We start from the raw sequence: 13501 nt of genomic DNA, 5'->3' as shown, positions 1-13501 counted from the left end.
CTACCTCTCTCTGCCAGATAGTGACTGGAGGGAGTCTGAGTAGTGTGTATGCGGAGGGCATTGTCGAAGCCACGTTATGTCAAGGATCTGGGTATATTCTTACCATGTGTATGCCATATCCAAAAATTTCATTGCTCCATATTGCTGTCATTCATGAATAAGAAAATGTCCTCCCCACATTTTCTTATTCATGAATATGTCATGAATTGTCAAACTAATAGAACAAACTTATCTGCAAAAAGATCCTATGCCTCCCAAACATTCCTTGTTCATTTCACAAATATACGTGATCTCACTTCTAATCTCGATGATATCCGTTTCCACTTACACTCTGCCAAACCCCATGTCCTTTTTCTGACAGAATCCCAGCTGTCGGTTGATTCAACCACTGCTCATCTCAGTTGTCCAAATTATTCGCTGTATGATTCCTTTTGCTTTGAAGTACTTGTGCATATGCCCGTTCTGATATTCTCTGTCAGAGACATAGTAATTTGAAATCTCCCCTTTTTGATCTTCTCTTCTCTGGCTTAAAATCTCTCTACCACATTCTGTCACATTCATCTGATGATGCTATCATTCTTCCAACTCCACTAATCACTTTGAATCCTTTGACTTCCTCTCTTTGAAACTTGACCTTTCTCCAGTCCAACTTTCCTAACAGTGAGGTAATTTTTCTATGTAATTTTAATGTTCACAACTCCAGCTGGCTTCCGTTTTCTAGTTACATGGACTCAACCGGTCAAGATGCCGAGGATTTTGCAATTGCTAATGACCCTGCACAGATTGTTCATTTACCAACCAGAATACCAGACAATCCTACACACACAGCCAACATGCTCAACCTTTTTCTCAAAACAACCCTTCTAAATACACAGTTGAGGTGAGTAGTCCTCTAGGCACCACCTCAGATCACAACTTAGTGATGGTCTCTACTCCAATGGAGCCTTTCTCTCATGGTCATTCTCAACCTTCTGTTGTTTGGCATTACAAGAATGCAAAATGGGATGATCTTCAAGATTCCTTTTCTTCCTTTCCTTGGTCAGATTACTGTTTCAAATGTTCTGATGTCAACGTTTGCCTAGATCGTGTCAGTGAAATTATTCTTGTAGGGATGAAATCCTTTATTCTACACTCCATCTTAAAATCTCGTCCTTTATCTAAACTTTGGTTTTCCAATAAATGTGCTAAGAACATTGCATATCGCAATTGGCTTGTATCCAAATCTCCATGTTTATTTTCTGCTACACCAGAGTTCGCAACAATTGTAAAGCAGCTATTAATCAGTCCAAACTAGATTTCAAACAGGCTAAGAGTAGAAAACTTGCTTCTTGTCAAAATGGTAATTGAATATTTTGCCCATCTATTTCCACCTCTGTGAAAACTAGATGGTTCTATTGCCACTTCAGCCAAAGATAAAGCTGGCCTGCTAGCATTCCAATTTTCTTTCATCTTTTGTATTGATGATCTTGGTAAACCACCTCCTACCATTCCCAGTACACTCCTGTGATCTTCCTTCAAAAGGATTTTGAACAATGCTAAGAAAGCACCAGGTCCTGATGGAATTTCTCCACTTGTTCACAAAACTTGTGCTTCTGAACTTAACCTTGCTCTGTGTTGCCTTTTTTCACTTTCTTATTCCAAAGGTGTTTTCTCTTCTGCTTGGAAATTTGCTCATATCCAGCCAATTCCTGCAAAGGGTGACAAATCCCTTCCATCCAAGTATTGTCCCATTGCACTTACTTCTACTCCTTCTGAAGTAAGGGAGAAATCAATTAAATGTCAACTCTTCAACTATCTAGAAACCTTCCATCTGATCAATGATCAGCAGTATGGATTCCGTCAGCAGTGATATTCTCATTTATTTTATCCATCCATCCATCAATGGACAAATTCAATGGAAAAGTATGGTGAAACTCAAACAGTTGCTCTTGATATTTCAAGGGCTTTTAATCATGTTTGGCATAAAGGTCTTCTAAATAAGCTTCCATCTTATGGCTTTCCATCTGTTTTTTGTAATTGGGTATCCAATTTTCTCTCTGAGCACTCACTGCATGTGATGGTAGATGGCTCTCTGTCGTCTTACTTCTCCACTAATGCTGGTGTTCTGTAATGTTCAGTTCTTTCTCCCACTCTTTTCCTCTTGTATATTAATGACCTTCCACTGACCAGAAATTCTGTCCATAGTTTTGCTGATGATAGTACATTGCATTCCACCTTCCAATTTGAGAAACCTTGCCCTGCACAAACAGCTGCAACTTCTTGAATATCCACTACCAATTCCTTAAATGCTGATCTCTGGGTAATTCTCCAGTGGAATAAAGATAACTTAGTTGATTTAAATCCTTCTAAAACTCAGTCCTTATACCTTGCAAAGAGAATTATTCTGCTCCTATGCTTATCTTCGATGATACTCAGATTTCTATGCAAGGTCATATATCTCTATTGGGGATTACCTTGACTCCTAAATTCACTTAGCATAAGCATATTTCAAATATTGCTTCCTCTGCATCTAATAAACTAGATTTTCTCTTTCGCTCTTGCCATTACTTTTCTTCCTAACAGCTGTTAACTCTATATTAATTGCAAATCCACCATACCATGGAATATTGTTCCACATCTGGGTGGTGCCTCCAAAACCTCTCTCAGATTCCATTCAAAAGATGAAAATTAGACTAATTAATGACTCATATCTAACAGAGTCTCTCCACTCTGTCTCATAGATGTTCTGTTCCTGCTGCATGCCTTTTCTGTAGATACTTCCATGGGCACTGTTTGTCTGAATTGGCTTCTGTAATTCCCGCTCCCTCTTCCAAAGCAGTTCGAACACATGCCACAACCAGTGAACATCCTTTTATTGTCCAACGTAAAACTCAGAGCCAACTTTTCTTCTTCCTCAATTATTCTTTCGACTTCTGTTTTCTGGAATGGCCTTCCTTAATACTTTTTTACATGAAAATTACAATCTGCAGAAGTTCAAGTCTAATGTCAAGAAGTATCTTCTTTCATCTTCTCAACCTTCAGCCCATGCATGGTACTAAGTACTATAGGTTCTAATACCTCTTGTTTGGTGTTTTCATTTAAAAAAAAAAAAAAAAAAAAGTTGACTGGTTGCATCACATGTCTGGACTGGACAGTTTTGAAAGAGAAGGGGAACTGCTGAAGCCAATTCAGAAAAACAGTGCCAGTGGAAGTACCTATAGAAAAGGCATGCAGCAGACACAATGTATATGAGACAGGGAGTGAAGAGACTGGAAGAGTGGGTAATTAATTAACCCAATGGTCCTCTTTTGAATGGAGTCTAGAAGTTTGAGAGAGGTTTCGGGGGCACCATTGTAGATGTGAGAACAATATTTCATAGCAGGTTGGATTTGAGATTCTTAAAGAGTGAGCAGCTGTTTAGAAGAAAAGTAACACCAAGAGCAAAAGAGAAACTTCAGTTGCTTAGATGCAGAGGAAGCAATATTTGTCTAGAAATCTGAATGTCAACAAAGATAAGCATAGGAGCTGTAGACTCCTTTTTGCGAGATTTAATTTCAATCTCTCTAAAACTCAGTACTGTTGTATATCTCGCAAAGATAACTTAGTTAATTTTGCACAATTGAAGAATTCCCTGGATATCAGCATCTAAGGAATTGTTAATGGATATTCAAGAAATTTAGCTCTTTATGCAGGGCAAGGTGTCTCAAAATGGAAGGTGGAATGCAATTTGTTATCATCAAGAAAACTATGAGTAGGATTTTCAGTTAATGGAAGAAGAACATTGATATACAATAGTTAGAGAGTGGGAGGGAGAAAGAACTGAGCCTTGGGGAACATCAGCATTAATAGAGAAGCTAGAAGACAGAGTGCCATCTACCATCACTCACAGAGAGTGATCAGAGAGAAAAATGGATAAAAATTAACCCCAGGGGCTCACATCTGGTGAGTATGGGCTTGGCACACCAAGGGTCCTGGGCTGGATATCATCATTCTTTTCTTTCTGAGTGAGCAGCTGTTTAGAAGAAAAGTAACACCAAGAGCAAAAGAGAAACTTCAGTTGCTTAGATGCAGAGGAAGCAATATTTGTCTAGAAATCTGAATGTCAACAAAGATAAGCATAGGAGCTGTAGACTCCTTTTTGCGAGATTTAATTTCAATCTCTCTAAAACTCAGTACTGTTGTATATCTCGCAAAGATAACTTAGTTAATTTTGCACAATTGAAGAATTCCCTGGATATCAGCATCTAAGGAATTGTTAATGGATATTCAAGAAATTTAGCTCTTTATGCAGGGCAAGGTGTCTCAAAATGGAAGGTGGAATGCAATTTGTTATCATCAAGAAAACTATGAGTAGGATTTTCAGTTAATGGAAGAAGAACATTGATATACAATAGTTAGAGAGTGGGAGGGAGAAAGAACTGAGCCTTGGGGAACATCAGCATTAATAGAGAAGCTAGAAGACAGAGTGCCATCTACCATCACTCACAGAGAGTGATCAGAGAGAAAAATGGATAAAAATTAACCCCAGGGGCTCACATCTGGTGAGTATGGGCTTGGCACACCAAGGGTCCTGGGCTGGATATCATCATTCTTTTCTTTCTGAGTGAGCAGCTGTTTAGAAGAAAAGTAACACCAAGAGCAAAAGAGAAACTTCAGTTGCTTAGATGCAGAGGAAGCAATATTTGTCTAGAAATCTGAATGTCAACAAAGATAAGCATAGGAGCTGTAGACTCCTTTTTGCGAGATTTAATTTCAATCTCTCTAAAACTCAGTACTGTTGTATATCTCGCAAAGATAACTTAGTTAATTTTGCACAATTGAAGAATTCCCTGGATATCAGCATCTAAGGAATTGTTAATGGATATTCAAGAAATTTAGCTCTTTATGCAGGGCAAGGTGTCTCAAAATGGAAGGTGGAATGCAATTTGTTATCATCAAGAAAACTATGAGTAGGATTTTCAGTTAATGGAAGAAGAACATTGATATACAATAGTTAGAGAGTGGGAGGGAGAAAGAACTGAGCCTTGGGGAACATCAGCATTAATAGAGAAGCTAGAAGACAGAGTGCCATCTACCATCACTCACAGAGAGTGATCAGAGAGAAAAATGGATAAAAATTAACCCCAGGGGCTCACATCTGGTGAGTATGGGCTTGGCACACCAAGGGTCCTGGGCTGGATATCATCATTCTTTTCTTTCTTGGTGATTCCTTTCTTCCCCCCCCCTCTCTCTCTCTCTCTCTCTCTCTCAGGGTAACTTGGAAATTTTTTGACCAATGCAGCACAAGCCTCAGGCTTCCTTGCACTATAGGGCTAATAATAATAATAATAACCAATTGCAAAAAAAAAAAGTCGGCAACCCATAAGATAGAAATTTTTTAAAATGACCTTTTTGCCAAACTGTCAAAAGTCTTAGAAATTTCAATAGCAACTGCTTAAGTTTCACCAAACTTTTCCATTGAATTTGTCTGTAGATGGGTAACATAAGTCAAAATGTCACCATTGGGTTTTTTTCTTTTGTAGTCTTAACTCTTTGCAGTCGATGTTGGCCTTCAATGTTGTAGCCACTGCAACATCGAGAAATTCCACTTCCAGTCCAAGGTTGTGTCCAGCACACCCAGCAATTATAAATTTGTTTTCTATCTGTGCTGGTGCAATTATTGCATTATCATCTATTTACATTTCATATAAGCAATCTGAAAAGCTAAATTCATGTTTATCGATAAGCACAGGTATGGTGGTTTTTTTTTTTTTTTTTGCTTTTTTTTAGCTCTTGCAGTTAGCTGTTGCCCTGCTTGTCAGCATTTCTGATTATGAAATTTGTTTTCCTGCTGTACTGGCTCAATTATTGTACTGCCATCTATTTATTCTTCATATAAAAAATCTGAAAAACTAAACTGATGTTTATATTCAATATTTTAATGGCAGGCAGTTTCCCCCCTCCCCCTCCTGGCCTTTTCAAGTACAATACAGAAACTGGCGCAACTGTCAGTGTGTCTGATTAAAAAATTTGTTTTCTCTTTATACTGCCATCCATTTTATACTTCAGAATCTGAAATGAAATTTTATAATTCATATAAACAATCATCCATTTTATACATAATGTGAAATGATCCGGATGGTTATTGATGTTCATATTCAATTGTTAACAGCAGGCAACATTGTGGTTTTTATTTTTATTTTTTATTTTTTTTTCAGTGTAGAAGTCACAAAGTAACTAATACTCTATGTTAGAGTGAAGTATATAGACATGCCCTTAAGATCTAGTAAAGGGCTTTCTGATGGCGAAATTGAGGGGGTTGATTTGACTAAATGAACTAAGGGAGGTTTTTGGAGTTATCAACATGGAACTAAATGAAAAAACTGACATAAATAAATATTGATCTGAAGAGTGGACAGACAGAATTAAATTTTTCAAGAATGTTTATGTAATTTTCTGCCCACCTGCAAAAGGACAAACAAGGAATTCAAAGTAGGGCTCTAAAGTCAGTGAGATAAGATCGAATAGGAAGACACTGTATGGATCTACTTCTGGCTATGTATATAGTATACATTTGTATGTTAATAAACACATAAATTTTTTTTTACTTCAGTTATAATATGATTTTAGTGTATATAATGATGCCAATTTTTTTATCTTATCTAGTAACTACGCCAAAAACTTCTAAGAATCAATCCAAAGAAGAAACTCCTGAAAATTCTTTGAAGAGAAAGCGACAAGGAAGAGGATCTGATGATGGTAGCGGTAATAAAAAGGTTTCTAATGTTTCAGCAGGTGCACAACCAGCAAAACGAAGGAGAACATGATAAATCATACTACTTCTTTCCTCCTCTACGTGTTGCTGAATGAACATTTTTTGTTAATGATGGAGGCTAATCCTGATTTTAGAAAGGAGAAACAGACTGTGACAGTATTTGCTCTTAAAGTAGCATTATTCTGTTGCTCATTACCATTTCTCCATAACTGTGCATTCATTTGGGTTAATACCTAACAAACTGTGTCACATTGTCTATGCCAAATAAGTTTTCATTTTATCTATTATGAATGTTTTTTTTTTTTTTTTTTTTTTAATGTAAATCTCAGATGTGATTGTTGCATAGACTTATACCTCCCATTTCCTCCACTTATCACGTTCATTAGATCATTGCCACAAATCATTTGATTAAATGTGCCACAGTATTAGGAGAGGGCAATAAAGATGATTATCTTTAAACATGTATCTGTTTTGTGTACATATTTATATTAGTATCATAAATTAATATTTATTTTCTTGTTATTCCTATTTGTAAAGATGGGTGAATTCAAAAGTAGTAGCATAGGACAGTAATATGGCACTAGATGTGAACATTTTTATGATTTTGAATGCATACTTAACCATTCTGGTATCTGGTATCCAGTTGGCAGTTCTAAGAAGCCTGTTTATAAAAAATTTCATCAGGTAAAGATTTTCAAGATGAAAAATAGTATTACTGTGTTTCTGCATAGTTTATAGATAATAAAGTTTCATCCTCTGAGTTTTTTTTTTTTTTTTTTATAATTCCTATTTATACAAGGTGTGATCAAAAATCTTTTTTATTTGTACTTTCTGTATTTATTGGCTTTCTACACTGTAACCTTCAAAAAGAAGTTCCCTTGTGACACAGGTCACAAGGGAACAAATGTCACAAGGGAAGTGCACAAATGCTTCCCATTGTGGAAAGCATTTTGAAAGTCCTAGGTTTTTGAATTCTGCTGTTGTTCTTGGGTCGCAGTCCTGTCAACAAATCCCCTCCCTGTCAGGTTTAGTGATGGGGACAGCAGTAATATGGTTTTTGGTCAGAAATTTCTGCATAGCCAAGGAGCATTGTCATAATGTCATGTGATGGAAAAAACAATCTCCAGTGTGCTATTTCTAGGAATGTTTCCCTCGCATATCTTTCTGTGGATTCCACACATTTTTGTAAAAATTTTGATTCACAGATTGCCCATTTGGGATGAATTCTTGATGCACATTTTCATCAACATTGAAAAACAGTCCGCATGCTCTTCATATTGAAAAAAACTTATCCGGCCTTTGTTGAAGGTAAAGATTTTGTGGTCATTGTGAAGATTGTTGCTTTGTTTTTAGGGTTGTACCACTAATAGAAAGTCAGGCATGTTTAATTTGTGTGGTTTTATGGAAGTAACTGTAAGTCTCAAGTGTTACTGGAAAGTCTTGACATATGTTGCTCTAGTGCTGATATTGCTCAGCAGCCAAAGCACGTTTTATCACAATCTACTGCATATTCAAATTTTGCATCAGAACTTTGACATGATCCAAATGGCAACCCTACCTCATTAATTGTATTGCAGAGAGCATTGCACATGATGCCCTTAACAACATATCACTTTTGAGTAACCAGTGGCTTTAAAATAAACTGCAAATGATTTGGCAGATTTCAATCTACTGCTATCTAGCTGATGCATTTTGTACTAGTTTTGGTAGTGTTATTTTGTGGCATTAACAACATATCACTTTTGAGTGACTGTCGAGTGGCTTTGAAATAAACTGCAAATGATTCAGCATATTGTATTTTAATGCCATCTCGCTGACAAATTTTGTTCTAGTTTTGGTAGTGTTATTTTGTGGCTAGTCAGAAACATTTTTGATCATACCTTGTAATAACAGCATTATTGATTTAAAAACATAATTGAAATTTTTTTAGAATTAATTTTTTCTGGTAAGAGTTCATCCCAGAATTTTATTAAAATTGCTTCAACAAGTGTGCTAAAAAATTAAGGGATTTGAAAAGAATTCAAGAAAATGTATTTATTTTTTTACTCAAGAAAACAATTTTTTTATCCAAAAATAATGTCTTTATTTTGTAACATAACGAAAGTCATATTTTTAAACAGATAATTTCCACTTTATTGTATTATTCAGTGATTGTATTGTGAGCCCCATCTTTCGATGAGGAATTGAACTGTCCATTTTTCAACTGATTTTATTGATTACATTTAAAAATAATTTATGTACTAAATGCTTTTTTGACATGAGCCGTTAAAAAAAGAAAAGTATTATTTGAGTGGTGGCACAGAATGTACATTCAGCTAATTGTTGAACTATCATTCTTAAAGTGGCCATTGAAAGAAATATAAAATTTTCTCTAAATTTAAAGTTGATCAAACTGTCTTCATTTTAATACTAATATATGTATAGTGCAAAAAGCATGTTTTTGTATGTAGCGGAAGACCAAACTGAATTTGCTACAAATGCATCAAACACCTTAGTTTAATGTGTGGAATAAAATTTATTTAGGAAATATGATTACTGTTCTAAAATATCTGCATATAATTACAGTAAACTGTTCTTTATCTAACTTTTTATTGTTCAAATTTCTTAAATCGGCAGCTCTTATTTCAATCCCAATAAAATTTGAATAATTGTCATATAGCTTTCCAGTAGTAGGCACTTCAGAAAATATCACACGTGCAAATAAATGCCTATAAAAATTTTAAATGCACAGACATGTAGTACATTTATTCCATCTATTATTCTCAAAATAGGGAAGTGATTTAATTGAAATACAACACCTTGATATACCATGCCTAGTTATATCAGTTTCGGATATAATGAGAGTCAGATCATTTCCCTCATGGGGACATCAAAAAATATGATTTGTGGCAAAACATGAATTTCATAATAGGTGCTAGCACAAGCAAACTCAGTACCTCATGGAGTGGAACCAGCTGTTGCAGTGGTTTCCAAAGCATCGACCACTGAGCTATTGTATTGTTTTCTGTGGTGTATTCCCTCAATTAGGTGATTAAATTTTTATAAACAACATTAGTTATCCAAGAGTGCAACATTAATTGCACATGGGACACTTGCAAAACTGGCGCCTCCATAGCCAGGTGGGAAGGAGCAGCAGTGCGTAGCACACGCTTCTTGATTAGACCAGGGTTCGAGCCCGTCACCACCAAATATGGAGGATGCGGAAAGGTCAGGGAATGACCACCGCATATCCCGGAGCAATATGGCCTTAGTTGCTAATGCTCCTAAAAAACCAAATAACAAACAACAAACAAACAAACTTGCAAAACTGAACATTTTCCTTTGAGAGGGTATCCAGCTAAAATATTTGTCGGTTGCACTATGGGTATCCAGCTAAAATATTTGTCGGTTGCACTATATTCAGTTATAAATTTTTTTTAAACAATAGCACATGACATTCTTTTCAAGGATAAAGTAACATTTAGAATGGCAGAAACTGCCAAAGACAATGCAAAGTGTGCATAAATAAATTGCTTCTACTGACTGCAGTACTGCAAAATTAATTTCTGTTGTTTATAACCTAAAGTAATACATCCTCTGGGGGGGGGAATCCCATAGTCTAATCTAGAATTCAACCCAGCAGTATTACACTATATTCTATGGAAAATTATTTTCAAAACTGGTTTTCAACAAAATAGTAAAAGAGTGGGATCAAAAAAAAGAAATTGAGAAAAAATCTAGTTAAATTTTATTTTCAGCTATAATGTGCTTTGCTTTTAACCCAGGTGTTCAAGTTTTCTCCTGACACCTGTATTGTTTGAAGTTGCACTGTAACACTATTCTTATGGTTTTTGCTTGGTGTTTAAGTTACTGAATTTTGAAGCATTGCTGTTAATTTTTTTGGTAGTGATTACGCTATGGCTCAGCTGCAATGCTGAGCCATAGGTTCAGCACTACTCTGAAATGTCTAGGATATTTGATTATCTGATAACTCTATGGGCACTGGATAAATAAATGTTTACTGTAAATGAATTTTCATTTTATATTCTAAAACAGCCACAGAAGAGTCAAGGTTCACATTTTAATACATACTGGAAAGGAATCGGTATCACATTCCTGAAATGAATATTTGTGGTGGTGAGCAGATTCAGATACAATGTTTAGAATCACTTGAGCACTAACCAGCCATCTTTGCAGTAGTTTTCATTAGTTTTGTTTCCAGATTTCTATGTTGACATTGAGGCAGTTTAGCATTAATTATATCCTATGTGCAGTTTTATTATTAAAAGAAATGTTGCCGTTACCTTACTATAATCCTTATGTGGGGATTATTTAATGTTTTTTGAAATTCTTCTGAACCATAAATTTCTAAATGCCTTAATTAAATTCCACTTAGTTAAATATCACTGAATTTTAGTTTTTGCACAATGAAGTACCATTACATTTTACCTTCCATCTTTGTGTTAGTATCTTCTCATAATGTTACTCAGTCTGGCTAGAAAGCATTTGATTGCTTAATGTGTGGCAGTTATATATATTTTGATTCATATAACAATTTTATATACATTATGGCATTACAAATGATATCTGTTTGTTTCCAGGTTCAAGTAATATTACATTTCAAAACTCATTTAGGAAAATTGATTTCTAACTGTAGGCTTCTTACAAATTCATTATTCTTAGTGTTTTTTTTTTAATGAGGATCCATAACTACAATTTAAATTGGAATGCCATGTAATGAACTTTTCATCAAAAATAGAAAACAAAAATTGCATTTATTTTCTTTTAAGACAAAAATTAGCTATAGGTAACAAAATTTCTTAATTTATATTTATTGTTAATTAAATTGGTGTAAAGTGTAATTTCACTTAATTGTACCAAAAAAATTTCATTAGCTATGCTCGAAAATGCCTGGATTTGCTGGCTATTTGGTACGTATTTTTCTTTTTATTAAGTGTAACTAGTGATTTATTACTATTTATCAGAAATTAAGAGCTTATATTTAAATATTTATTTAAATGCTAAAAGATTAGGTTATGGACTGCACCTTTTCAATCTGAACACAATAATGTAATGTCCAGGTGATTACATTTAGGGTACTCTGACCCAACTTGTTGCTGATTACTTGCCTAGGTTAATAACTTGAAGGACTGTCCTCTGACAAATACAAAATTGAGAAGCTCAAGATTTTGTTTTCCTTTCCCTCTCTCTCTTGCGTTTATTGTAGAAAGCTGGAAATACTTTATTACATGGTATAATCAATTAGACTAATATAAAAACATATTTGATACCATTAAGCTTTGCATTAAAAATGGTTAACATTTTCTCATGTGTTTCTAATACTTCAGTATGTAAGTATGTGAAATATCAGGCACAGAGCATTCAGAGATATTTGGTGTCTAATTTTTAAGATTTCCTTATTGACAATTCCTTCTAAATATATGAATAAACATAAAATTATATATGAAGTCAAATAAGATCTTTTTGTTTTTTGATATTTGCATGTCTTGAGTAACATAATTATGAATAATAGAATAATGTGCTTCTCAAAACAGATGTAATACTGATAATTGCTGTATGCAAGTGGTTGCAGCAAAAATAAGTACACAAAATCTGCATGATTAGCTATGCACACAGGAAGCAGAACCCACCCAATGCCATCCATAAATCTAATGGGAAATGGGCAGTTTTTAAAATTTTAAAATTTTTGTTGAAAAATGCCAGAATGTGATTTGGCTGAATTGAGATGTTAGAGCAGTGGTTCCCAACTGGTGTGCCTTGGCATATCGACATACTCTTTTCAAGCATGCCGCAAGATTAGGAAAAATTCCATTGAGTTTGATGGCAATTGCTATTACCGTTAATATGCATTTTTTAACTTAAAGCGTGCCTTGAGTGATAAAAGATTGGGAACCATTGTGTTAGAGGTTTGTTAAGCAGGAGGGTATAGCACAAGTGCTTGGAGTGTATTGTGAAGCAGTCAAATGGACTCTGAGTCACAGTAAGAAATAAAGAAGATAGGGTTAAAGCCATCTTTTTTGATAATTTTGTCGACAAATGATCTTTTTTTTGCTAAAACAGATGTTATAGTAACAAAAAGAAGAGGTGGGGCACTTGCCTCTACTTTTAGACTGTTCTCTTGGTAGAAGAACAATTTAATTTTCATTATGTACACAAGCTGATCATTTAATTGCAGAATGGCAGTGCCACCATACAACCACAGAAATTTTTGTGATTTGCCAGTAGATGGCAAGTGAGTGTATGCTCGAGAACATGCTGACATGGTTTAAAGTTCTGACAAGTAGTAGATGCAAAGGGACTTAATTTATATGTCATAAGTGAATTGTTTTGGGAGCTGGAGCCTTAAGTTACATGACTTAAGAAATTTTTCACCATGTGTCTCAAACTGTTATCATTTCTCTGCACACTGTCATGCAATTTTGTTCTGGTCATGTGCAAATGTGGAATTAGTAAGTACAGATTTGGAACATTTTAAGGAGCTCTGTAACAATGAGATTGACATTCTGATGATTAGCTGAACGATTCTGTATTTGCCCTGCATTTACTACTGAATACACCATGAATAGTCAAACTAACAGAACAAACTAATTTGCAAAAAAAATCTTGACCTCCCAAACACTTCATTCATTTTACAAATATATGTCTCAGTTCCAATCTCAATGATGCTCATTTCTGCTTAGTCTGCCACTTACTTTTTTATGACAGAATCCCAGTTATCAGTTGATTCAACAACTCATCTCAGTTGTCTTAATTATTTACCACGATTCC

At 34.9% G+C, this 13501-nt stretch overlaps 1 protein-coding gene across 2 annotated transcripts in view; it reads left to right on the top strand.

Annotated features, from left to right (window-relative positions):
- LOC150086616 (uncharacterized) overlaps positions 1 to 6987 on the top strand; it is a 72683-nt gene extending 65696 nt beyond the window's left edge. For both annotated transcript variants that reach the window (XM_090371479.1, XM_090371480.1), the window contains one exon: positions 6625 to 6987. In XM_090371479.1, the coding sequence (XP_090227605.1) occupies positions 6625 to 6785 (161 nt within the window). In that variant the 3' untranslated portion in view covers positions 6786 to 6987. The remainder of the gene's footprint in view (positions 1 to 6624) is intronic.
- Positions 6988 to 13501: the final 6514 nt, after the last annotated feature.

The sequence above is a fragment of the Mastigoproctus giganteus genome, chromosome 4 (genome assembly GCF_048544385.1).
Source record: "Mastigoproctus giganteus isolate SK-2022 chromosome 4, ASM4854438v1, whole genome shotgun sequence".
In the NCBI taxonomy this organism is placed as follows: Eukaryota; Metazoa; Arthropoda; class Arachnida; order Uropygi; family Thelyphonidae; genus Mastigoproctus; species Mastigoproctus giganteus.
This window is presented reverse-complemented; position numbering and strand designations above follow the sequence as displayed.